The 25770-nt window shown below is 44.1% G+C and overlaps 2 protein-coding genes across 6 annotated transcripts in view; one reads left to right on the forward strand and one right to left on the reverse strand.

Annotated features, from left to right (window-relative positions):
- TTLL9 (tubulin tyrosine ligase like 9) overlaps nt 1–21319 on the reverse strand; it is a 65586-nt gene extending 44267 nt beyond the window's left edge. For 2 of the 5 annotated variants that reach the window (XM_050807122.1, XM_050807126.1), the window contains exons 1-3: nt 21220–21302; nt 13177–13220; nt 1898–1990 (exon numbers count right to left, since the gene is read on the reverse strand). In XM_050807122.1, the coding sequence (XP_050663079.1) occupies nt 1898–1990; nt 13177–13220; nt 21220–21234 (152 nt within the window). In that variant the 5' untranslated portion in view covers nt 21235–21302. Of the gene's footprint in view, nt 1–1897; nt 1991–13176; nt 13221–21219 lie in introns of all 5 variants that reach the window. The other 3 variants (XM_050807125.1, XM_050807124.1, XM_050807123.1) reach the window with 2 other exon arrangements.
- The window catches only part of DUSP15 (dual specificity phosphatase 15), a 746139-nt gene that overhangs the window by 705982 nt on the left and 14387 nt on the right, over nt 1–25770 (forward strand). The gene's annotated exons all lie outside the window — the stretch shown is intronic.

The following is a 25770-nucleotide window of genomic DNA, read 5'->3' on the forward strand; positions in this document are numbered from 1 at the left end:
TCAAAATTAAAAAGATTTTATATATTTTTTCTTCCAACATGTAGGTATTGATGCAAATCCCAGCCCAAGCCCTCACAAGCTGAGTGACCTCAAACATGGCATTTTCACTACTTTGTGCCCAGTTTTCTCATTAGTAAAATGGGGATGATGATAACATCTACCTGAAAGATTTGTTGGGATGACTAAAAGATCATGCATGCAAAATGCTACAGAGTGTCCAGAAGGCTTAGCTAATGGTAAGCAGCACATATTTCCTGAGCACCACACAGCAGGGCAGCTATCCCTCTTATCCCTTCTCCCCTTTCTCTACAGTAAAATAATTTTCAGCATTTACTTGAGAAAATGTAGCCTGTATTTCCCCAAATAAAAACTACATTTTCCAGATTCGGCTGGGCGTGGTGGCTCACACCTGTAATCCCAGCACTTTGGGAGGCCGAGGCGGGTGGATCACAAGGTCAGGAGATCGAGACCATCCTGGATAATATGGTGAAACCCCGTCTCTACTAAAAATACAAAAAATTAGCTGGGTGTGGTGGCGGGCGCCTGTAGTCCCAGCTACTCAGGAGGCTGAGGCAGGAGAATGGCGTGAACCTGAGAGATAGAACTTGCAGTGAACCAAGATTGTGCCACTGCACTCCAGCCTGGGCAACAGAGCAAGATTCCGTCTCAAAAAAAAAAAAAAAAAAAACCTACATTTTCCAGATTCCCTTGTAGCTGGGTGTGGCCACATGGTTAAGGTCTGGCCAGTGAGCTGTGAGAGACTCCTGGGTTGTGTCCTTCAAGGGATGGGCTTGCCTTTTCTTTTTTTCTTTCTTTTTTTTTTTCTTTTGGGACAGGGTCTCACTCTGTCACCCAGGCTGGAGTGCAGTGGTGTGATCACAGCTCACTGCAGCCTCGACCTCCTAGACTCAAGCAATTTTCCCACCTCAGCCTCCCAAGTAGCTGGGACTACAGGCACACACCACCGTGCCTGGCTAACTTTTTAAAAAAATTTTTGTAGAGACAGGGTCTTGCCATGTTGCCCAGGCTGGTCTTGAACTCCTGGACTCAAGCGATCCTCCCGCCTTGGCCTCCCAAAGGGCTGCAATTATAGGTGTGAGCCACTGCACCTGGCTTATGCCTTTTATTGCCTCTTGCCTACCTCCTGCTGTTTGGAATGTGAAAGCAAGGCTGGAACTCCATCTTGGACTATGAAAAACAAGGACTTCACCTAAGGGATAGTAGAGTGGAAAGACAGAAGCAGATGGATCTCACATTTCTGTGGGGCCCCCTTACCATCTCTGAACTTCCTACATATGAACTTCAATGGGATAGATAAACTTCTAGCAGGTCGAAGCCTCTTTTACTTTGGGTTTCCATTGCATACATCCAATCCTTAGCCCTAACTAATAGCACCTACTCTGTGCCAGGCATCACATGCTGATTTGTCTCAATCAGTGTCCCCAGAGGCCAGCATGAAAGAAGAAAGGCAGGCTTACAGGCCAAAGTCACAGAATTAGCAAGTGGCCAGGGAAGAGCAGTCCTTGATCTGGACCCATCACAGGAGGATCCAGGCCACAGGTCTGTGGTAGCTGCATTCCTAGTTTCTACTGAAAGCCGTAGGACACAAATGCGCCTGGGTTTGAATCCTGCTCTGACGCTTGCAATGCTGTGTGACTTTAAGCAATTGGTTTCATAACTCTGAACATAATCTTATCTTACGGTTTAGTTGGAAAGCTTAAATAAGACAGAGATGATAGCGATAATGTGCCTGGCACATTGTGGGTGCTAAATAAATATCACAGCCACTTTGGGACAAGTCCCAGTGGCCACCCAGGGGAATTAGGAGAAAACCGAAGGAAGACAAGGACCTGTGAGACAAAGGGAAGAAGGGACAAGGCTGGGGGGAGTGTCTTACTCCTTCACTTCCACCCATCCTGGCCTGTGGCGAAGGACGTCCATGAGTGTGTTCATGAGGGTGGTCTTGAACCGGATTGACGCTCTCTGCTCTCTGCAAGACAAGGCAATGAACATTTGCTCAGGATCCATGATTTTCCTAGGGTGGCGCAGGGAGAGGAAAAAAGTGGGAGGAAGAGAAGTCAAGTTCCATACCTGGAAAGTTCCACACTGTATTTTAGAATTTAGCATTAGAGCATGACAACACTTAGCATAATCAAATTGAGAATTATAGCATCTTCGAATCATTGAAAAATAATGATCATTGTATCCAAGCCTACTACGTGCCAGGCATGATCTGGTTGCTTTCCATGTGCTATGACTAATCCTTACGTGAAATGATAAGTATTTGCAAAGCCCTCTCCTGGCAATCATCTGGGAAGATGAAGCGGATGTACTTTTTCCTATTCCTCCTACTGATACAACTGAAAACTCAAGATATTATCTATAAAACAAATACAAGACGAAAAGATAGAGAAGAGGGCAGACTGGCTGAGGACTTCAGGACCACGGGAACTACAAGGTGGTGAATTCCCTGAGTTTCCTTTTTATCTCATACAGTTCAGATATGGAGATGAAAAGCCACCAACCCAGAAATGCCAATGGGCACAGACGATAAAGCTTCAACAAAAGCACCCCGTTTCTAGCCAAAGGACCAAGAAAGGAGCAGCCTAGCCAGGCAGAAGACTTGGACATCACTGCTCTACTCCAGCTGGATCCCCAAGAACACATCTGTGGCCCACTCCCAGTGATGCCAGCAAAGGCTGGGTAGGGAGTCTAGACTTCCCCTGAGGTTGCAGCAGGGCACCCAACACCCCTGCCCGGTGCTGTCAGAGAAGGCCACAGACATAGCCAGGCTTTCACCTCTGCCAGGCGGTAATGAGGCTTCCACCCCCACTGAGCAGTGGAGACCACGTGTGGAGCCTGGACTTCCTCCCCGACCTGGCAGTAATGAGGTGCCCTCCCACTCTGGGGTGATGTTAAAGAGGGCCTAGAGGAGAGCTGGAAATCAATACAATCGAAAACAGAAAAACAGTATAGCCAAACGGTAAAATAAAAGGCAAGTTCTCTGGAAAGATCCATAAAATCGACAAGCCTATTTGTCAGTAAGACTGACAAAAGAAAGACCCAGCTACCCAATAAGAGGACCAAAACAGAGGCTCCTGCTATGGAGCCCACAGGTATCACAGCCACAATGAGGAAATGCTCTACACACCTACATTTGACAGCTTAGATGAAATGGACCAATTCCTCAAAAAGCACAATTACTACAACTCATCCAATATGAAATAGGTAATTTGAATAGCTCTATAGCTATTAAGGAAATTGAATTCATAATTCAAAACCTCCCAAAAAAGAAATCTCCAGGCTCAGATGGTTTCACTGTAGAATTTCCCCAAATATTTGAAGAAGGATTAACACCAATCCTACACAATCTCTTCCAGAAAATAGAAGAAGAGGGAGAATTTCCAAATTCAATTTTGCCAAGTTAGTATTAACCTGATATCAAAACCAAAGACAGTACACAAGAAGTAAACCACAGACCAATATCCCTTATGAATATAGATGGCAAAATCCTTAACAGAATGCAATCAAATAGATTTCAGCAATATATAAAAACGATTATACACCATAACCAAGCAGAGTTTATTCCAGCAGGCAAGGCTGGTTCAATATTCAAAAATTAATCAATGAGCCAGGCATGGTGTCTCATGCCTATAATCCCAACCCTTTGGGAGGCTGAGGCAGGAAGATTACTTGAGGTCAGGAGTTCAAGACCAGAATGGCCAACATGGTGAAATCCCATCTCTACTAAAAATACAAAAATTAGTCAGGTGTGGTGGTGGGCACCTGTAGTCCCAGCTACTCGGGAGGCTGAGGCAGAAGAACCGCTTGAATTGGGGAGGCAGAGGTTGCAGTGAGCTGAGATAGCGCCACTGCACTCCAGTGTGGGCGACAGAGACTGTCTCAAAAAAAAAAAAAAACAGTCATTAACATACTAAAAAGGAGAAATCACATGATCATATCAATTGATGCAGAAAAGGCATTTGACAAAAATTAAACACTCATTCATTTAAAAACTCTGAGAGGAACTTCGTCAACTTGATAAAAGCATCTAAAAAAACTCGAGCTAACATTATAATTAGTGGTATGTGAAAGTTGTCAGATTCAAAATGGAGTCACTTATGTCAGACCCTGGCAAAATAGGGCCAGGGGCCCGGCGAGGTGGCTCACGCCTATAATCCCAGCCCTTTGGGAGGCCGAGGCGGGTGGATCATTTGATCATTTAAGGTCAGGAGTTGGAGACCAGCCTGACCAACCTGGTGAAATCCTACTAAAAACACAAAAAAATTAGGCCGGGCGCAGTGGCTCCTGCCTGTAATCATAGCACTCTTGGAGGCCAAGATAGGCGGATCACCTCAGGTCAGGAGTCCCAGACCAACCTGGCCAACATGGTGAAACCCCGTCCCTACTAAAAATACGAACATTATCTGGGTGTAGTGGCTGGCGCCTGTAATTCCAGCTACTAGGGAGACTGAAGCAGGAGAATCACTTGAACCCGGGAGGTGGAAGTTGCAGTGTGCTGAGACTGTGCCACTGCACTCCAGCCTGGGCAAGAGAGTGAGACCCTGTCTCAATAAATAAATAAATACATAAATACATAAATAAATACATGAATAACCTTACTGTCCCAGAAGTCAGAGGGACTGAAATGGGTTGGCAGAGCTTCATTCCTTTTGGAGGCTCTATGGGAGAATTTGTTTCCTTGCCTTTCCCAGCTTCTAGCCAGGTATGGTGGCATGTGCCTGTAATCCCAGCTACCCAGGAGGCTGAGGCAGGAGAATCGTTGGAACCTGGGAGGCAGAGGCTGCAGTGAGCCGAGATCACGCCACTGCTCTCCAGCCTCCGCCCCATGCTCTTAGCCGGGCATGGGGGTGCACACCTGTAGTCCCAGCTACTTGGAAGGCTGAGGCAGGAGAATCTCATGAACTTGGGAGGCAGAGGTTGCAGTCAGCCAAGATCCCACCACTGCATCCAGCCTGGGTGACAGAGTGAGACTCCATCTCAAAAAATAAAAAGTAAAAAAGTAAAGAAACAGAGCCAGGGAAGGTCATGAAGGGAGGATTCTCATGTATGAGTTGCCAGATAATAAGAACCATCACAAGAACATTTTCCAAACCACAGCTTACCACATGAGACACAAGTACTGCTAACAGCACAAGGGCAGCTAGCAGCTAACAGAAGAATACTAGCCTGACACTGTTTCTCAGGCCCAATCCAAAACTGCAAGGGCCTAACAAGAACTCCAAGACTCCAAGTCCTACCTAGCAACTACTGACACTCACCAATCTGCTACTAAACTCGCCAGCTCTCATAAAAAACCCTGCTAGCACCAATGAACTTTCTTTTGAAACAACTTACGTAAATCTCCTCTTTCCCCAGGAGAACCCTAATCTTTTCCTTTGTTCTCAGACATGCTGGGGGCCATCCTAGTCTATATGGACATCCTAGATTGCAGTTCTACTTCTTGTATATTATTCCCAAATAAAACCTTTTTACTTGGAGATTTGTCTCTATTTTTTTATGTTGACAGATGAAAAACTGGAGTTGGAGACTAGCCTGGGCAACATAGTGAGACATTGTCTCTAAAAATAAAAATAAATTAAACAATAATGGGCACTGCAGCCCCACCTAGTTCAAACACTAACAAGCTCAAAATGGCAGTGAAGGAGACTGGACTGGAGTGCACACAATTTAATTAAAGCTGCAGCCCAATCCATGTTCAATTCAGCTTTAGGAGGAATCTGAAAGATCAGCCCCTAACCCTAACCACTAGACAGAGGAAGGAGCTTACATACTCTATAAAGTGTGTGTATGTATGTGTGTGTATATATAGACTAAAATTTATTATATATAATTGCTTTTCATACACAAGATCCAGAGTGCAGTTCTAAAAATATAACACATGCAATAGCAAAGTAGGAAAATGTAATACATAATCAAGAGGAAAAATAGCCAATTGAAATAAACCCATAAATGACTCAGTTATCAGAATCATTAGAGAAGGAATTTAAAAATCTTTATAAATATGTTAAAGGATTTATGGGAAAAGATGGATACAATGTGTGAATAGATGAGTTATTGCAGAAAAGGACCAAATGGCCAAGTGGCTCACACCTGTAATCCCAACACTTTGGGAGGCTGAGGTGGGAAGATCACCCAGGAGTTCAAGACCAGCCTGTGCAACACTGTGAGACCCCATTTCTACACAAAGTTTTAAAATTAGCCAGGCATGGTGGCACGTGCCTGTAGTCCCAGCTACCTGGGGAGCTGAGGTGGGAGGATCACTTGAGCCCATGAAGTTAAAGCTGCAGTGAGCCATGATCGCACCACTGCACTCCAGCCTGTGTGACAGAGTAAGAAACTGTCAAAAAAAAAAAAAAAAAAAAAGAACCAAATGGAAATTCTAGAAGGGAAAAATATAATATCTGAAATTAAAAGTTCAATGGATGTGCTTAACAAGAGACTGGGCATTGAGAAGGAAAAACCATACATTTTATAACAGTACAACTGAAATTGTTCAAACTGAATTAGAGAAAAAATTTTTACATGAACAGAACCTCAGCGACTTGTGAGATAATATCAAGCAGTCTAACATACATGTAATTGAAGTTCAAGAAAGAGAGGAAGAAGAGATAGGACAGAAAATATTTTTTGAAGAAATGGTGGCTAAAAAGTTTTCCAAATTTGATTAAATTATCAACTCACAGATCCAAGATGCTCAATTAACCCCAAGCAAGATAGACACAACATAAACTACACCCAGGTAAGCCATAGCCAAATTGCTGAAAAACAGAACAGTCTCAAAAAAAAAAAAAAAAAAAAAAAAAAAAAAAACAGCCTGAGAAAAAAGACACATTGCATAGGGGGGTGGGGGGGAGGAGTGGAGAGTGGGAGTGGAAGACAAGAACAGCTGACTCTGGCCGGGCACAGTGGCTCCCGCCTGTAATCCCAGCACTTTGGAAGGCCAAGGCAGGTGGATCACCTGAGGTCAGGAGTTCGAGACCAGCCTAACCAACATGGAGAAACCCGTCTCTACTAAAAATATAAAAATTAGCTGGGCGTAGTGGCAGGTACCTGTAATCCCAGCTACTCGGAGGCTGAGGCAGGAGAATCCCTCGAACCTGGGAGGTGAAAGTTGCAGTGAGCTGAGATCGCCCCACTGCACTCCAGCCTGGGCGACAGAGCGAGACTCTGTCCCCCCCCCGAAAAAAAAAAAAGAACAGCTGACCTCACATCAGAAACAACATAAGCCTGAAAAGACAAAAGAATATCATCTTTCAAGTGCTTAAAGAAAAAAAGATCAACCTAGAATTCTATATCCAGTAAAACTTTACTTAAAAAATGACAGTGAAATAAAGACATTTTCAAATAAATAAAAGCTGAGAGAATTTATTGCCAACAGATCCACACTATAAGAAACACTAAAGAACGTTCTTCAGGCTGAAGGAAAATTATACCAGATGGAAATTCAGAAGGAAAGATGAGTGGAGTAAATATGGAATACTTTCTTCCATGTCTTAATTACAAAAAAAAAAAATACAAGTAGCTATTTAAAGCAAATATAGTGAGAATGTAATGAAGGGTTTGTAACATATTTACAAGTACATATATGACAAAAATAGCAGCACAAAGGACCAGAGGGGAGCAAAGAGAAGTGTGTTGCTGTAGGGTTCTTAGTTGTACCTGAAGTGGTGTAATTATGCTTCAAGGTAGACTTGAAGGTGATAAGGTAAGGATGCATATTGTAATCCCCTAGAGCCATAGGTTGTGAAGTGTGGTCTCAAATATTCCTCAGGGTCCCCAACTCTCTTTCAGGGGTACACAAAGTCTTCCCTTTTCCAAATACCTTTGTGAGGCTGGATTTTCTTCCTGTCCTTTGACCAAAACAATGTATATTAACAGATTGAGCACAGAAGATCTGGAAAGTCAAATGTTTTCCAATAAGCCAAACATTAAAGAGATTCACAAAAATGTAAAATGACTACTACTCACCTCAGTACATTTTGGTGGGGAAATATAACTATAACTCCTAAAAATGTTGGGCCGAACACAGTGGCTCACACCTGTAAACCCAGCGCTTTGGGAGGACGAAGCAGGCGGATCACTCGAGGTCAGGAGTTCGAAACCAGCCTGGCCAACATGGTGAAACCCCGTCTCTACTAAAAATACAAAAATTAGCCGGGCGTGGTAGCCTGTAATCCCAGCTACTTGGGAGACTGAGGCACGAGAATCGCTTGAACCCGGGAGACAGAGGTTACAGTGAGCTGAGATCACACCACTGCACTCCAGCCTGGGTGACAGGGTGAAACCCTGTCTCCAAAAAAAAAAAAAAAAAAGTTTATGCTACTATGTAATGAGTATTTTATTGATTTTTAAATGAATGAATAAGTATTTTTAAAATTTATCAGCTTAGACCAGGCATGGTGGCTCATGCCTGTAATCCCAACATTTTGGGAGGCCAAGGTGGGTGGATCATCTGAGGTCAGGGGTTCGAGACCAGCCTGGCCAACATGGTGAAACCCCATCTATACTAAAAATTACAAAAATTAGCTGGATGTGGTGGTGCATGCCTGTAATCCCAGCTACTAGGGAGACTGAGGCAGGACAATTGCTTGAACCTGGGGAGACGGAGATTGCAGTGAGCCAAGATCGCACCACTGTACTCCAGCCTGGGTGACAGAGTGAGATTCTGTCTCAAAAATAAAACAAAATAATAAAATAAATTAAAATTTATCAGCTTAAATTTCTTATATGGTACACATTGTTAGATGTATGCCACATACACAAAAGTTAATTCGTTTCACAATAATTTTTAAGTTGTAAAGGGACCCACCCTGAGCTTAAACTTTTAGAACTGCTGCTCTAAAGTAACCATTTAAAAGATCAAATAGGCCGGGCACGGTGGCTCATGCCCGTAATCCCAGCACTTTGAGAAGCCAAGGCAGGATCACTTCAGCCCCGGAATTTGAGACCAGGCTGAGCAACATAGTAAGACCTCATCTCTACAAATAATATGACAAAAAAAAAGATAAAATTAGGAGGTTTCGCTAAAAGTCAATAGAGGAGACAACATGGACTACTAAAAATATATGCAATAGACCCAAAACGACAAAGAGATACAATTTCAAAATCCATCAGGTTGCAGAAAATATTAAAAATCAGGCAAATATCAAATGTTCGCAAGAATGTGGAGAAATGACAATTATTTTACAATGCTGATGGGGTGCACATTGGACACATCTTTGGAGAGCAATTCGGCATATTACAACAATCAAGGACTATGTCACACACATCAGACTGGCAAAAATCTAAAGGTCCAAGTTTTGGCAACAATGGGATAAAATGGAAACTCCTCCTCTGCTGGTAGAACGCACTTTGGAGGGCCACTGGGCAGTTGTCAGTAAAATCGAATATGCACGTACCCTAAACTCAGCAACCTATCCTAGCTCTATACCCTGGGTTTGTACTCTGCATTTCTACCAGGAAACACATGTGCAAAGATACTTGTCTGTAATTGTTAATATTGTTACAGAAATAACCTGTGGCACACACTGTTGGTGGTCTACCCATATCCCTTTGGCATTCACCACTCCTGTGCGTGCAAATCAAAGAGCTTCCCACTGCCAGCACCTTCGATGCTACCTGAGGGTTTTCCCTGGCCCCCGGAGTCTGCTCAGCCAGCATGTGGAGCAGATTGGAAGCACCAGAGTGAACTGCCCCTCTGCCAGCAGCATACAAGCAGTGACGACTGGAGTTGGTGGATAAATCCGCTAAGTCTCTCATCTCTCACTTAGGATGAGTCTGCAGTGCATTCTACGTTCTCCCAGGAATTCCCTGGGGGGATTGAGCCCACTTGCTCACAGCAATTACCTGTCGATGATGCACCTTTTACTGGTTTCCCTCCTCAGCTGTCTTACTTCCCCACTTCCCTGTCAGTGCTCACTGGAATTACCTTCCAAATAAACCATTTGCTCTCACATCCTTCCCCCAGGGTCAGTTTCTGCTGAAACCAGTACTTCATAAGTGTTTTTCGACAGGAAGATGGGTAAATAACGTGTGATACACAATGAAACAGAGGTAGCAGTTACAATGCATTCAGAGCTACATGTGCCAACGTGGATAAACATGAAACATATTTTGTGTGACAAAAGCAGGGTGCAGAATAGTAATAACAGTACAATGACACTTAACATAACTTGTATTCCTAGCTACCCATGCAGTTGGGGTGGCCACGTTACACAATTCTAGTCAATAAGATAGAAACATAAGACTGCTAGAAAGGGTAAGTTCCTGGGACAGTTTTGGTCTTTTGAGGAAGGAAAGAAGGAAGGAAGGAAGGAAGGAAGGAAGGAAGGAAGGAAGGAAGGAAGGAAGGAAGGAAGGAAGGAAGGAAGGAAGGAAGGGAGGGAGGGAGGGAGGGAGGGAGGGAGGGAGGGAGGGAAGGAAGGGATGTGGCTTGAGTTTTCCCTCCCCTCTTCTTCCTGTCTTGATCATGACATGAAGGCTGGAGCTATAGCGGCCATTTGGTCTCCATGAGGAAGAGGTCAAGACAATCATGAAGGCTCATGCCTGTAATCCCAACACTTTGGGAGTCCGAGGTGGGAGGATCACTTGAGGCCAGGTGTTGGAGACCAGCCTGGGCAACATAGTGAGACCTCATAACTACAAAAAATAAAAAAAAAAAATTTAAAAAAATTAGTGAGGCCGGGTGCTGTGGCTCACGCCTGTAATCTCAGCATTTTGGGAGGCCAAGGCGGGTGGATCACAAGGTCAGGAGTTCGAGACCAGCCTGGTCAATATGGTGAAACTCCGTCTCTACTAAAAATACAAAAATTAGCCAGGTGTGCTGGCATGCGCCTGTAGTTCCAGCTACTAGGGAGGCTGAGGCAGGAGAATCACTTGAACCTCTGGGGTGGAGGCTGTAGTGAGCCGAGATCACGCCACTGCACTCCAGCCTGGGCAACAGAGCAAGAGTTTGGAAAAAAAAAATAGCCAAGTGCACTGGCATGAGCCTGTAGTTCCAGCTACTCAGAAGGCTGAGATGGGGGATTGCATGAGCCTGGGAGATCAAGGCTGCAGTGAGCCATGATCGCACCACTGCACTCCAGCCTGGGCAACAGAGTGAGACTCCATCTCAAAAAAAGAAAAAAAAAAAGGCAATCATGAAGACGCTGGCTCTGACATTATTGAACCACTGTACCAGCACCCCAGGCTCTTTGTAATGTGAAGAAAATAAATACAATTTGTTTAAGCTACTATTACGAGTTTTCTCTTACTGGTAGTGGAACACATATCTACATGTGCCCTAATAAGGCACATAAATAAAAAATGTTTTATGGTAAATACCTGTGTGTGTGTGCGTGTGTGTGTGTGCCTTTATGAAATAAGTAGATGGGGCCTTGATATGGTTTGGATGTTTGTCCCCTCCAAGTCTCAAGTTAAAATGTGATTCTCAGTGTTGAAGGTGGGACCTGGTGGGAGGTGATTGGATCCTGAACACGTATCCCTCATGAATGGTTTGGCAACATCCCATTGGTGATAAGTGAGTTTTCACTCAGTTCATGGGAGATCTGGTTGTTTAAAAGAGCCTGGGATCTCTCCCTTGTTCCCACTCTTGCCATGTGACATGCCTGCTCCCCCTTTGCCTTCCACCATGATTGTAAGCTCCCTGAGGCCTCACCAGAAGCTGAGCAGATGCTGGTGCCATGCTTGTACAGCCTGTAGAAACATGAGCCAATTATACCTCTTTTCTTTATAAATTACTCAGTCTCAATTAGCCACGCATGGTGGCGGGCACCTGGAATTCCAGCTACTCGGGAGGCTGAGGCAGGAGAATCACTTAAACCTGGGAGGAGGAGGTTGCAGTGAGCCAAGATCAGGTCATTGCACTCCAGCCTGGGCAACAAGAGCGAAACTCTGTCTCAACGTAAATCAATCAATAAATAAAAAGTCTCAGCTATTCCTTTATAGCAATGCAAAAACAGCCTAACACAGGCCTGTTAAGTGCTCTTTGTTTTGTTGGGATGGGGGTCGGGTGGGCATGTATGTTTAGGGCCAGGATCTGGAACATTGCTGAGTTGCCCTGCATAAGAGAGTGAGAGATTTGAAGTTGGTGGGATAGTCAGTATGGAGAGAAAGAAGGCAAAGAAGATGGGCGCTGCATGAGAGAAGCATCCCAAATCACACATGCCCTCCTCAGTGGTGGTATAGCCAGGAGGGACTTTAGAAAGAACAGAAATATCTGGCTGGGCACGGTGGCTCACGCCTGTAATCCCAGCACTTTGGGAGGCCGAGGTAGGTGGATCACCTGAGGTCGGGAGTTCGAGACCAGCCTGACCAACATGGTGAAACCCTGTCTCTACTAAAAATACAAAATTAGCTGGGCATGGTGGCGCATGCCTGTAATCCCAGCTACTCGGGAGGCTGAGGCAGGAGAATCACTTGAATCCAGGAGGCAGAGTTTGCCGTGAGCTGAGATCATGCCATTGCCCTCCAGTCTGGGTAACAAGAGCGAAACTCAAAGGAAAAGAACAGAAAAGAAAAGGAGAGAAAGACAGAGAGAGAGAGAGAGAAATATCTAATGAGCCAGAGAATAGATTATCAAAACATTTGCTATGTAAACTACCTCCTCTAACTCCCCACAAAAATCTTCAATAAAGTCTACATTGTTCACTCCTGCTTTGTGCAAGTGGATTCTCTTTAGGAGATCCAAAGGGGTGCTGGGTTTGGCATCCAGGTTGTTGATGCAGAGTGAAGCAGATCAGAGGACAGCTGACATGCAAGTCATCAAGTCATCACAGGGTTGTTGAAGGAGGCAGGAGAGACCAAAGTTAGATAGTGGGCCCTGGAGTCCAACAAGCTCTGCCCCTAACTGATCATGTGATCTTGAGCAAGTCACTTAGCCTTTTTGAGCTTCAGTTTCTCCATCTGTAAAATGGGCACAATAGTAGTATCTACTTCAAATGGTTGGGGTCAGGATTCAATGAGCCAATACAGGTAAAGTGACAGGCCCAGAGCCTGGCACATGGTAAGTGCTCAATAATGGTTTAGCTTTACTACTTCTACTATCATTTTCATTATAATTGTTGAAGTAGAAAAGTGAGAGAGGGATTGAAAAGGCGAGGGAGGGAGGGAGGTTGGTTGTCTGTGATTGTTGGATTGGATGGGACCACTCACCGCTCTTTTCCCTTTGACAATCCATGGCCCTTGTAATTTTGGTTCTGCAATGAGGAAAGGAAAAGGCTGTAACTGGTTTTGTATATCTGCCCTGCTTTCCCAGGTTAACTTACTGCACATATTAAAATGCCGAAACCATCAGACTCAATAATGCTTAGGTTCTGAGACATGAAGGTCCAGTCTGATCAAGTTCCCACTGGCCACCATGTCCCCAGCAAATGGACCAGAATTTATCTGCTATGAATGAACTCCCAAGTATCCAAGGTACACCTTACTGCAGGTTTGCTCCACAGATACGACCAGTATAGCAAATGCCTGATTTTCAGTACTCCAAAGGTCAGCCCTGAACCCCAGTTTTGAAAGCTCAGCTCAATACACTGTGTGAGAAGGATCTGAACTTTTTTTTTCCTTGTGTTTTTTTGAGATGGAGTCTTGCTCTGTCGCCCAGGCTGGAGTGCAGTGGCGCAATCTCAGCTCACTGCATCTTCCACCTCCCGGGTTCAAGTGATTCTCAGCCTCCCTAGTAGCTGGAATTAAAGGTGCCCACCACCACACCCAGCCAATTTTTGTATTTTTAGTAGAGACAGGGTTTCGCCATGTTGGCCAGGCTTGTCTGGAACTCCTGACCTCAGGTGATCTGCCCGCCTCGGCCTCCCAAAGTGCTGGAATTACAGGTGTGAGCCACCACACCCAGCCGATCTGGACTTCCTACTCTTAACTTGGAATGTTTGATTAAATTGATCCCAGAAGAGGCTAGGTTAAAGACTCAGAGCAATGTCAATTCCTTTCACCCCAAATGGACCTTTCAAATCCTCAGTGGGTGGTGGGTATTATTTCACTTCAACCACGTCCAAAACAGCTTGGCCCTCTGTCCTGGGAAGACCAATCCCTAAGGCACGTATGACGAGAGAAATCGAAATTGGTCCTGTGCAGGATGACATTTGCAGCTGGGACAGACCTGCCATCTGCATTCATTTTCTATTGCTGGGTAACAAATTATTACAAAATCAGTGGCTTAAAATGATGGGAATCCATTATCTCAGTTTCCATGGGCCAGGAGCGTGGGCATGGCTTAGCTGCATCATCGGCTCAGCTCTCACAAGGCCACAGTCAAGGTGATGGCTGGGGTTATGGCTCTCATCTGGGGCTTGGGGTCCCCTTCCAAGCTCATTCAGGTTGTTGGCAGAATTCAGTTGCCAGGGGTTGTAGGATGGAGGTCCCTGTTTACTTGCTAGCTGTCTGCTGGGGACTGCTCTCAGCTCCTAGAGGCTGCCTGCAGCTGCAGTGTGGCCCCCATAGGCACTTCACAACATGCACGTTTGTTTTCCTCCAGGCCACGTGGAGCACGTCCCTCTGACTTCCAATCCTCCCCTCTCCAAGTCACCTATGATGGAGTCCTAAGTAATGGAAGGTAATCACCATAGTAACCATACCATCAAATTCACAGACTCCTCCATGCTCAAGGAGAGATAATTGTACAAGGCATGTACACCAGGGGGTGGGAATCTTGGGGCCCATCTTAGAATTCTGCTTAGCACACCAGCCTACCCCTCAAAGAGCGGCGGAGAGGGGTGGAGGATACTGCTTTATAAAACTGGCAGAAGCAAGCCCCACTGAAACACAGTGAAATCTTCTTTCATTCTTCCATTCAAGCCCTTCCAACTCCCCCAACACTAGTCAAGCTGTCCTCGTCTTTTTGTTTTTTTTTTTTTTTTTTTTTTTTTTTTTTTTTTTGAGACGGAGTCTCGCTGTGTCACCCAGGCTGGAGTGCAGTGGCACGATCTCGGCTCACTGCAAGCTCCGCCTCCCGGGTTTACGCCATTCTCCTGCCTCAGCCTCCGAGTAGCTGGGACTACAGGCGCCCGCCACCACGCCCGGCTAGTTTTTTGTATTTTTAGTAGAGACGGGGTTTCACCATGTTAGCCAGGATGGTCTCGATCTCCTGACTTCGTGATCCACCCGCCTCGGCCTCCCAAAGTACTGGGATTACAGGCTTGAGCCACCGCGCCCGGCCGTCTTTTTGTATTTTATCTTTAATCCTCTCTCATGCTTTCAATTCCATTTTCCATATGTTTATCCAGTTGCTCCAGAGCCTTTGGTTAAAAAAATTTTCCTCTCCTCATTGAATTGCATTGGCACGTCTGTCACAATTCAATTGACCATGTGTATGTGGATCTATCTCGAGACTGTGTTTTATTCTATTTACTTGTCTATCCTTATGTCACTATCACATTGGCTTAATTACTGCTGTAGCTTTCTAGTAAATCCTGAAGTCAGGTAGAGTAAATTCTGATTTCAGGATTGTCTTTGCAATTAGGGGTCCTTTGTACTTCAACATAAATTTCAGAATTGGCTTGCCAATTTCTACGAAAAAACATGTTGAGATTTTGACTGGGATTGCATTGAATCTACAGATATTTTCAGGAAGTGACATTATAAGGTACTGAGCCTTCCAACCCATGAGTAATATGGTCTCTCCATTAATTTAAATGTTTTAAAAATTTTTTTCTACACTATTTTCTAGTTTTCAGTATAGCAGCCTTGTACATTTTTAATTAAATTTATTCTTAGGTTTTTAATTTTATGATGCTATTGGATACAGTATTTTCAAATTTCGTTTTCTACCTGATGATAGTAAATTGTAACAAGCAGAAAAAGGCCATCTCCAAAGATGTCTGTGTCCTAATCCCTAGAACCTATCAATGTGTTACATTATATGGCAAGGGGAATTTAAAATTGCAGATGGAATTAAGGTTGTTAATCAAAGAACCTTAAAATAGAAAGATTATTTTGTATTTTCTGTGTGGGCCCAATGTAAGGATCCTTAAATGTGGAAGAAGGCAGAGTCAATGTCAGAGTGGCAGTCACACACTGTGAGAACTGACTTTGAACATGAAAGGGGACCATGAGACAGTCTCCAGAAACTAGAAAAGGCAAAAAACAGGGCTTCTCTCCTAGAGCCTCCAGATATGAAGGCAGCCCTGCTAACACCTTGATTTTAGCCCAGCGAGAACCCTTTCAGACTTCTGATCTCATTAACTGTAAGACAGGGACCAGGCACAGTGGCTCACGCCTGTAATCCCAGCACTTTGGGAGGCCGAGGCAGGCAGATCATTTGAGGTCAGGAGTTCAAGACCAGCCTGGCCAACATGGTGAAACTCCATCTCTACTAAAAATTACAAAAATTAGCCAGGATGGTGGTGCACACCTATAATCCCAGCTAATCAGGAGGCTGAGGCAGGAGAACCCAGGAGGCAAAGGTTGCAGTGAGCCGAGATTGTGCCACTGCACTTCAGCCTGGGTGACAGAGTGAGACGCCATCTCAAATAAATAAATAAATAACTGTAAGATAATAAGTTAGTGTTTTTAAAAGCCATTGAATTTGTGACAATTTGTCACAAATTGGAAACTGATACATACATAGAAGTATAACTGATTTTGTACATTGACCTTGTATTTGATGCCCTTGCTGAATTATTAGTTCTGGTAGTTTGTAAATCCTTTGAGTTTTCTCTGGATACAATGATGTCATCTGTGAATAAAGGCAGACTTACTTCTTTCTTTTCAATATTTACGCTTTTTATTTAGTTTTCTTGCTTTATTGTACTGGTGAAAACTCTAGTATATACAAAGTTGACTAAAAGTGGTAACAGCTGACATCCTTATCTTGCTCCTGATCATAAGAGGAATGCATTCTCTATTTCAGCTTTTAAGAATGATACTGGCTGTAGATTCCTATAGTTTCCTGTACTAAATTGAGTAAATTTCCTACTATTCCCTGGTTTTCTGAGGGTTTATCATGAACAGGCTTTTTTTTTTTAAACTTACTTAAAACATCTTTTCTTATACAATTATGCAATTATATAATTCATTTAAAACATTTTTTATTATGTAATTATTATGTAATTCGACCATTATAGGAGTCAAAGATGTTTGACTCCGAGATGTTTAGCATTTACATCTGCCTGGGCCCCCAAGAACAGTAAACTTTATGGTAACATCTTATTTAGCATTTCTCAGACTAGCCTGAGGACTCATCTAAGGTTAAGAATTCTTGCTGGGCGCAGTGGCTCATGCCTGTAATCCCAGCACTTTGGGAGGCTGAGGCAGGTGGATCACGAGGTCAGGAGTTTGAGGCCAGCTTGGCCAACATGGTGAAACCCTGTCTCTACTAAAAATACAAAAATTAGCCAGGGTGGTAGCAAGCACCTGTAATCCCAGCTACTCGGGAGGCTGAGGTAGAAGAATCGCTTGAACCCGGGAGGCAGAGCTTGCAGTAAGCAGAGATGGTGCCATTGTACTCCAGCCTGGGCGACGGCAAGACTCCGTCACACACACAAAAAAAGATTTCTCAGGAGAAAGGTTTTTTCCCCTACACTGAAGCTGCCTAGCTTCCTAGTTGTCTCCCACTGCTGAAGGGTAAATTGGTTCTAATTACACTTTTACTAAGGGTGGGGGTCTCTGAAGGGTCCAGCTTTATGGTGAGGTCTCAGTTCCAACTCCTTGCCCAGTGGGCCCCATGACACTTCAACTCCTGTTTGTGAGACAATCAATGACTTCCCCAAGGAAAATGACGAATGAAGAATCAGTTAGTGACAATTCTGTTTTTTATTTTTCTTGTGTGTGTGTGTGTGTGTGTGTGTGTGTGTGTGTGTCTGTGTGTCTGTGTTAGGGTGGTGGTCCCTTGGGGATTTTTCTTCTACCAATCCTTGCCCCTCCACATACGCAGGTCAGTTACACAGTTCAAAGGATGTCTGTTATATTTTGGCCAACAGTTTTAAGTGTGTTGTGTTAATAAGCTTTTCAAGAAATCTCATCTGTCATATTGCCTGAGATAGAAGTCCTATTACTATCTTGACCCAAAAAACAGCCCAGGGATATAAACTTTCCCCAAACCACTAAAATAATGCATTTAGAAAAGATAAGGCTACAAGAATTTTTTTTAAAAATGATCTTATTGAGAAAATGATTCAAAAGTGGCTTGGTTGCTTGTATGGGCTACAAACAGAGAACTTTTATTTCTCGTTGGTGCCATTCATGGAGGGTAGCATGAATGGCACCAGTTGGTGTTGAGTCAAAAAGAGCATAGGATTGTGACACTGCCAGCTGCCTTCATTCCTGGCTCTATTCCTGGAGTCCTGCTCTGAGCTCCCTGGTACTACCCACCAGGTGGAGACAGTCATGCTGAAACCAGTTTGCCACACCAGCCTACCCATTGTGATTAGACTTTGAACATCTAACCAGAGATCAGCTTCATTGCTTAGCTGGTTCCACTAACCCCAGTTTCATTCCTGCCTGATCCAATTCCTCATTTCCCCTTAGCCCTCTGAAGAGTTCCCAGCATGCCTTGGAGCTGAGGTCTTGGCGACCATCACCTTGAGGAGATGAGGTCAATGGTTGGAACATATAGTATTCTGACTTCTGGCCTTCTCTGGGCATGTTTTTGTGAGAGTACACAAAGTATATCCCGGCATGTTCTCTTAAGGCTGACATGAATGATCCTGTTCAAATAAATTCATACTCCTATTTCCCCTGGGTCATTTGAAAGAAACCGCAAAGTCCTAAGTCAATATATAGGAGACCTTTGTTTCCCTTTCCAACAACAAAAACAAAATTCATCGTTTCACAAAGAAGTAGTCCACAATTTTTTTCCTTCATCCAACGTGGTCTGCTACACCCATGTCTAAACTATATTCACAGTGTAGACTGCTAAGAGTTTGTGCATTCTTCAGCAACCTGCAGTTCGTCCTTCCTTTCAAAGGAATCAGTTGGGTTCATGGGAAGGGACTATTTCAGTAGATGTTTGTTTTCTTTTTTCTTAATAATATTTTTATAAAATGATACGCAGGAAGCTGAGGCAGGAGGATCACTCAAGCCCAAGAGGTTGAAGCTTCAGTGAGCCGTGTTCATGCCACTGCACTCCAGCCTGGGCAACAGAATGAGACCCTGTCTCCAAAAAAAAAAAAAAAAAAAAAAAAAAAAAAAAAAAAAAAAAAAAAAAAAAGGTTATATGTGTCCCAATCTGTGTGTTTAAAGAGTATTAATTTTTAAAATTTGAGAGTTTGGTCATGATTAGCATAGTAGTTGAGGTAGAGGGAAAAAAATAAATTCAAGACATATTCAGAAAGTTAGAGGAAGGAGGCTTTTATTGGATGTGGGATGTGAGGAAGATGGAGGAGCCAACAGTCCCAGTTTTTTAGCTGAGCATCTAGGTAGGTCGTTCAACAGTCATTCAATATGTATCAACTGTAGTTAGCTCTGTGCTGAGGACCGGGAATACGGAGAAGAACAAGTCAGATTAGATCCCAGAGCAGCGAGGAAGACAGATGTTAAACAAATAGTCACATGAGTAATGAATTGTAGTAAAAAGGCGAAGTTCAAGGCATTCTGAAAGCAGATAAACTCACTTTTTGTTGGGAGAGGGAATTAAAGAAATCAGAGGCTGACCAGGTGCAGTGGTTCATGCCTGTAATCCCAGCACTTTGAGAGGCCAAGGCGGTAGATGGTTTGAGGCCGAGTTCCAGACAAGCCTGGGCAACACAGCAACATAACATAGAGACTCCTGTCTCTACACAAACTAAAAAACAATTAGCTGAGCATGGTGGCACACACTGGTAATCCCACCTACTTGGGAAGCAGAGGCAGGAGAATCGCTTGAGCTCAAGAAGTCGACTGAGCCAAGATCACACCACTGCACTCCCTCCTGAACAACAAAGTGAGACCTCATCTCAAAAAAAAAAAAAAAAAAGGCCGGGCGCGGTGGCTCAAGCCTGTAATCCCAGCACTTTGGGAGGCCGAGACGGGCGGATCACGAGGTCAGCAGATCAAGACCATCCTGGCTAACACGGTGAAACCCCGTCTCTACTAAAAAATACAAAAAACTAGCCAGGCAAGGTGGCGGGCGCCTGTAGTCCCAGCTACTCGGGAGGCTGAGGCAGGAGAATGGCGTAAACCCGGGAGGCGGAGCTTGCAGTGAGCTGAGATCCGGCCACTGCATTCCAGCCTGGGCGACAGAGCGAGACTCCGTCTCAAAAAAAAAAAAAGGAAAGAAAGAAGATAAATGAAGGTTCCACTCATGAATGAGAGCTGGGATTAAGAAGTAGGATGGAGGCTGGGCGCAGTGGCTCACGCCTGTAATCCCAGCACTTTGGGAGGCCGAGGCGGGCAGATCACGAGGTCAAGAGATCGAGACCATCCTGGCCAACATGGTGAAACCCCGTCTCTACTAAAAATACAGAAATTAGCTGGGCGTCGTGGCGTGCGCCTGGAGTCCCAGCTACTCTGGAGGCTGAGGCAGGAGAATCGCTTGAACCCGGGAGGCAGAGGCTGCAGTGAACTGCGATCACGCCACTGCACTCCAACCTGGCGACACAGTGAGACTCCGTTTCAAAAAAAAAAAAAAAAAAAAAAAAGTGGGTTGGGGTGGGGAGAGCGGATTTTACAGTAATTCATTTTCCCTCTTCGACTTTCATTTTTCCCATTCTTAAAACGGGGGAATTGGTCTGTGCCCTCTTAGAGGGCAGAGGTTTGTCTGATTCACCTGTGTCCCTTGACCAGCAATGAGCTTGATGGGGGAAAAGACACTAATTAGCGTTGTTTTGAATGGATAGATAAACGGATGGATGGATGGATGGATGGATGGATGGATGGATGGATGGATGGATGGATGGACGGACGGACGGGCAGGCGGGCTTCGCCAAATCAGGAAATCTGAAATTCTGAGGTTCAACTTCCCCAGGGGTCACGGAGCTTAGAATCCCACTGTTGTGTAAATTTCCCCCCAGCTGGCCGGGCTCGCTGGACTTGCGCAGCAGCTTGGGCGGCGCGGTGCATGCCGGGAGTTGTAGTCTTTCCTCTAAGTTCGTTGACTTTTTTTCTTCCTTTTTCCGGAATTCCTTCGCAAGAACACCACCCCCTCTCCCCGCCCCACCCCGCTACCCATTCCGCGGGGAACACCCATCCCCAACCGATTTTGAATCCCTCTGCGGCTTTCCTCCCTTTTTCTAGGGACGATAAAAGCATCTGGGTCAGGTTGACTCCTACCTTGGGTCGCGACATAACGCGATTCCCCACGGGCCAGATCCAAACCGCCACCGCTCGCCGCGCGTGCTTGTGCGTCCCGTTGCCAAGGCGACAGAGAAGCGGCTGGATCCGCCGCTCTGATTGGGTGAGCCAAAGGCACGCTCTCGGCGGAGTGCGCAGACTCCGATCCACTAGAGCCTCTGGAGGCTCTTGGGTGTCCTGGCAGCCTAGGTTCCCCGGCTTCCTCAACCTTTCTTTCCCAGGCCCGCCTCTCCGCGACCCTGGGGCTATTCGTTCTGAGGCTGGCTGCCTCTGCCCCCCGCCGCCTCCAACTGCACTTCCCTTAAACTAAGAGCGCTGCGTCTGAAAAGTTGTCAGCTTTTGGTAAATGTAATTTACCAGATGTAATTTACTGAGTTTCCTTACTTAAAGAAGTTATTCACTAAGTCACCTGGTCACTTGGTCAGTCAGTAACGCGGCCAGTCACCTTTGCTATCCCAGCCGCTAATTCTTAAGGTCTATGGCCTCACCAACATTTGGTGTTGTCCATCTTTTTCATTTTAGTGACTACAGCGATAGCTCATTGTAGCTTGTTTGAGACAGAGTCTCGCTGTGTCGTCCAGGTTGGAGTGCAGTGGCACCATCTCGGCTCACTGCAGCCTCTGCCTCCTGAGCTTAAATGATCCTCCTTTTTCAGCCTCCCGAGTAGCTGGGATTACAGGTGCATGCCACCACGCCCGGCTAATTTTTGTATTTTTAGTAGAGACAGGGTTTCACCATGTTGGCCAGGCTGGTCTCGAACTCCTGACCTCGTGATCACCTGCCTCGACCTCCGAAAGTGCTGGGATCACAGGCGTGAGCCACTGCACTCAGCCAGCTCATTTTTTTTTTTTTTTTTTTTTTTTTTTTTTTTAAAGTACTGAGGTTGGGCTGACTGGGAAGGAGATGAAGGAACTTTCTGGAGTGATGGGGATTTCCTTCTCTTAATAAAGATGTGGGTTATATTGAGTATACGCATTTGTCAAAATTGACTAAACTGAAAACTTAAGATCTATGCATTTCATTATTTGAATGCATATATAAGAAAGAGACAAAGTTATCATTTGCAGATAACATGAGAGTTTAATTGTTCAGAATTCTTGGTTACAAAAAAAACTATCTTTGATTAACTGAAATAGAAATGGAATTCATTGGTAGGATATTGAATGAGTCACAGAGTTGTTGGAAATCAGAATCAAAAAATGGGGAAGGAATTCAGGGAGTCTAGCTGATCAAAATTATGGTCAAAATCAGAGTTTGCAGAAACTTTGATTGGGGTGCCGTTTCTGATTATTACTGGACATCAGACACCACTACTGACATGACTGCTGCAAATAGCACTGGATGCTGTTGCTTTTACTGGCACCTGTGCTCAATAGATACTACTACTAGTACTGGAATTGGCCAAATGAATACTCAACAGACACCTGCTTTGTTGTACTATTTGTTTCAGATTTAAAGTCCACAAACGCTGCCAGGGCTAGAGTACCTGACTCTTCTAGCTTCATACAGTAGTAGTGTGGAAGATGCTGCTAGTTGCCTACACAATATCCATTCTTCTCTTCTTCTGAAATAGATGTCCCTCAGAACTGTCTGCATTTAAAAATCCAAAGAATCTACAGAGTATTAGAACAAATTAAAGGTTTAAAAAAAAAAAAATCAACCCAAAAATGACATTTGAATTTCTATATACCAACCATAGCTGATTGGAAACTACAATAAAAATATATAGCAACAGAAATATAAGATATGTAGAAACAGATCTCATAAAGTATATGAAAGACGTTAAACAACAAATTCTTATGAAGCATCTACTCTGTGTCCTGCTCTGTTCTTGACTCTGAAGATACAGCAGAGAGGAAAACTGACAGAGCATTTGCCCTAATGGAGTTTATATTCTCATAGAGAAAATTACAAAATATTATGAAAGGACATCAAATAAATGCAATAATATACATGTTCATGGATGGGAAGGCTCAATATCAGAAAGACGTGTATTTTCCCCAATCCAATCAGGATTTTTGAGGAATCTTGTCAAAATCAAAAGAACAATGTGTATATGTTGGGGCAAGGAGACACTTCTCTGCCTACCAAGCCAATGAGGAGTAGAGCTTCAAAACAGACACAGGAGAGAGAGTGTGTGTGTGTGTGCGCGTGTGTGTGTACTTGATGTCAATAGAGGTGGCATTATAAATCACTGGGGATGGCCGGGCGCGGTGGCTCAAGCCTGTAATCCCAGCACTTTGGGAGGCCGAGACGGGCGGATCACAAGGTCAGGAGATCGAGACCATCCTGGCTAACACGGTGAAACCCCGTCTCTACTAAAAAATACAAAAAACTAGCCAGGCGAGGTGGCGGGCGCCTGTAGTCCCAGCTACTCGGGAGGCTGAGGCAGGAGAATAGCGTAAACCCGGGAGGCGGAGCTTGCAGTGAGCTGAGATCCAGCCACTGCACTCCAGCCCGGGGGGCAGAGCCAGACTCCGTCTCAAAAAAAAAAAAAAAAATCACTGGGGAAAAAATAGAGGACTCGGTAAATGGCACTGAGAAATTTACTTTCCATAGAGTTGAAAAATAGATGCCTAATTAAATGGATTAAATAAATATGATAACAAATATTTAAGACATATACATGTTATATTTATTATCTTGGGGTGGGAAAGGACTTCTTAGATAAACAATAATAAAACACTACTCATAAAGGAAAAAGATGATCTGTGACTACCTCAAAATTTAAACTGCCAGGCTGGGCGTGGTGGCTCACGCCTGTAATCCCAGCAGTTTGGGAGGCCGAGGCAGGCAGATCATGAGCTCAAGAGATCGAGACCTGGCCAACACGGTGAAACCCTGTGTCTACTAAGAATACAAAAATTAGCTGGGTGTGGTGGCACATGCCTGTAATCCCAGCTACTCGGGAGGCTGAGGCAGGAGAATCACTTGAACCCTGGAGGCAGAGGTTGCAGTGAGCCGAGATCATGCCACTGCACAAAAGACATGGTAAATCCGATTAGCAGATAAGCTACAGACTGGGAGGAAACATCTAGAACATATATAACAAAGGATTGGTGCTCAAGGAACTCCTTCAAACCGTTAAGGAAAAGACATCCCTACCCTCACCCCTACAAAAGAAAAGAAACATGGGCAAAGGATATAAATAGGGAATTTTCAGCAGAAGAAACTCAAATGGCCGGTAAGCCAATTGAGAAATGTAAATAAAAATAATTGTATGATTTGAAATACATCAACTATACAAAAATAAAATATGTCAATGTTTTTTATGAGGTCAGATGTTAGTGAGGACGTGGGGAAACAGGAGCCTTTACATGCTATTCACACCTTGGAATGCAATTTGGCAGTATCTCATAAAGTTGTGGAACCTTACAACCCAGAGATTCCACTACTAGACAATATCCTATAGGCCCACTGAATAGCCTATAGATTCCACTATTAGACAATATCCTATAGGCCCACATCTCCATGGAATACCTTTCATCTTGTAGTTAGTGTGCAAGGTGACAACCTTCCTAAAGAAATTTTTACACCACTACATAGGTCATATGTATAAGGATGTTGTTTGCAATGTTCTTGATAACGCCGAAAATATTAGAAACAATCTAAATGTCCACTAGTAGAGTGATGGGTGAATAAAACGGGATAGATTCCTTTTTTTTTTTTTTTTTTTGAGACGGAGTTTTGCTCTTGTCACCCATGCTGGAGTGCAATGGTGTGCTCTTGGCTCACTGCAACCTCCACATCCCGGGTTCAAGTGATTCTCCTGCCTCAGCCTCCCTAGTAGCTACAATTACAGGGACCCACCACCACGCCCAGCTAATTTTTGTATTTCTAGTAGAGATGGTTTCGCCATGTTGACCAGGCTGGTCGTGAACTCCTGACCTCAGGTAATCCACTGGTCTTGGCCTCCCAAAGTGCTAGGATTACAGGTGTGAGCCACCACAGCCGGTCAATATATTCTAATAATAAAATACCATACAGTGATAAGAATGATCCAGAGCTATATCGATATGTACATATTCCCAAAACCTATTGTTGAGTGAATAAAAGAAAGTTGTAGAATGAGAAATGTTTTTTAAAGGTTACAATTTGTGTTAATTATAAACACATATAAAGTGTGTTTCATATTCTTTTGTATGTATAGATAGTAAGAGTTTAAAAACACAGACTCAAAAGATATGCACCATAGCCAATCCTTGTGAGTATAGTGGTGAGTATCCCCGCCTGTCAAAAGATATGCACTAAATTCATGATACTAGTTGGGGAGAGAGTGAAGGAAGTGGGGAGAGAAAAGGAAACTTAACTACTTCAAGTTTATTTAGAATGTTTTTGTTTTATTTAAACAACACAATTGAAGCAAATAGGTCAAAGTATCCTTACCTGGATTTAAGATTTTTTTTCCCAATGAAAAACAACACAGGCCATAGCAATAATATGATAGAGGAAGTTTAGCATGCTTTGGGAATGCACAATAGTGGTTTCTAAACTAGTCTAATAGGAGTCAGTAAAGACTTCCAGGAGGAA

The sequence above is a fragment of the Macaca thibetana genome, chromosome 10, assembly GCF_024542745.1.
Source record: "Macaca thibetana thibetana isolate TM-01 chromosome 10, ASM2454274v1, whole genome shotgun sequence".
NCBI lineage: Eukaryota > Metazoa > Chordata > Mammalia > Primates > Cercopithecidae > Macaca > Macaca thibetana.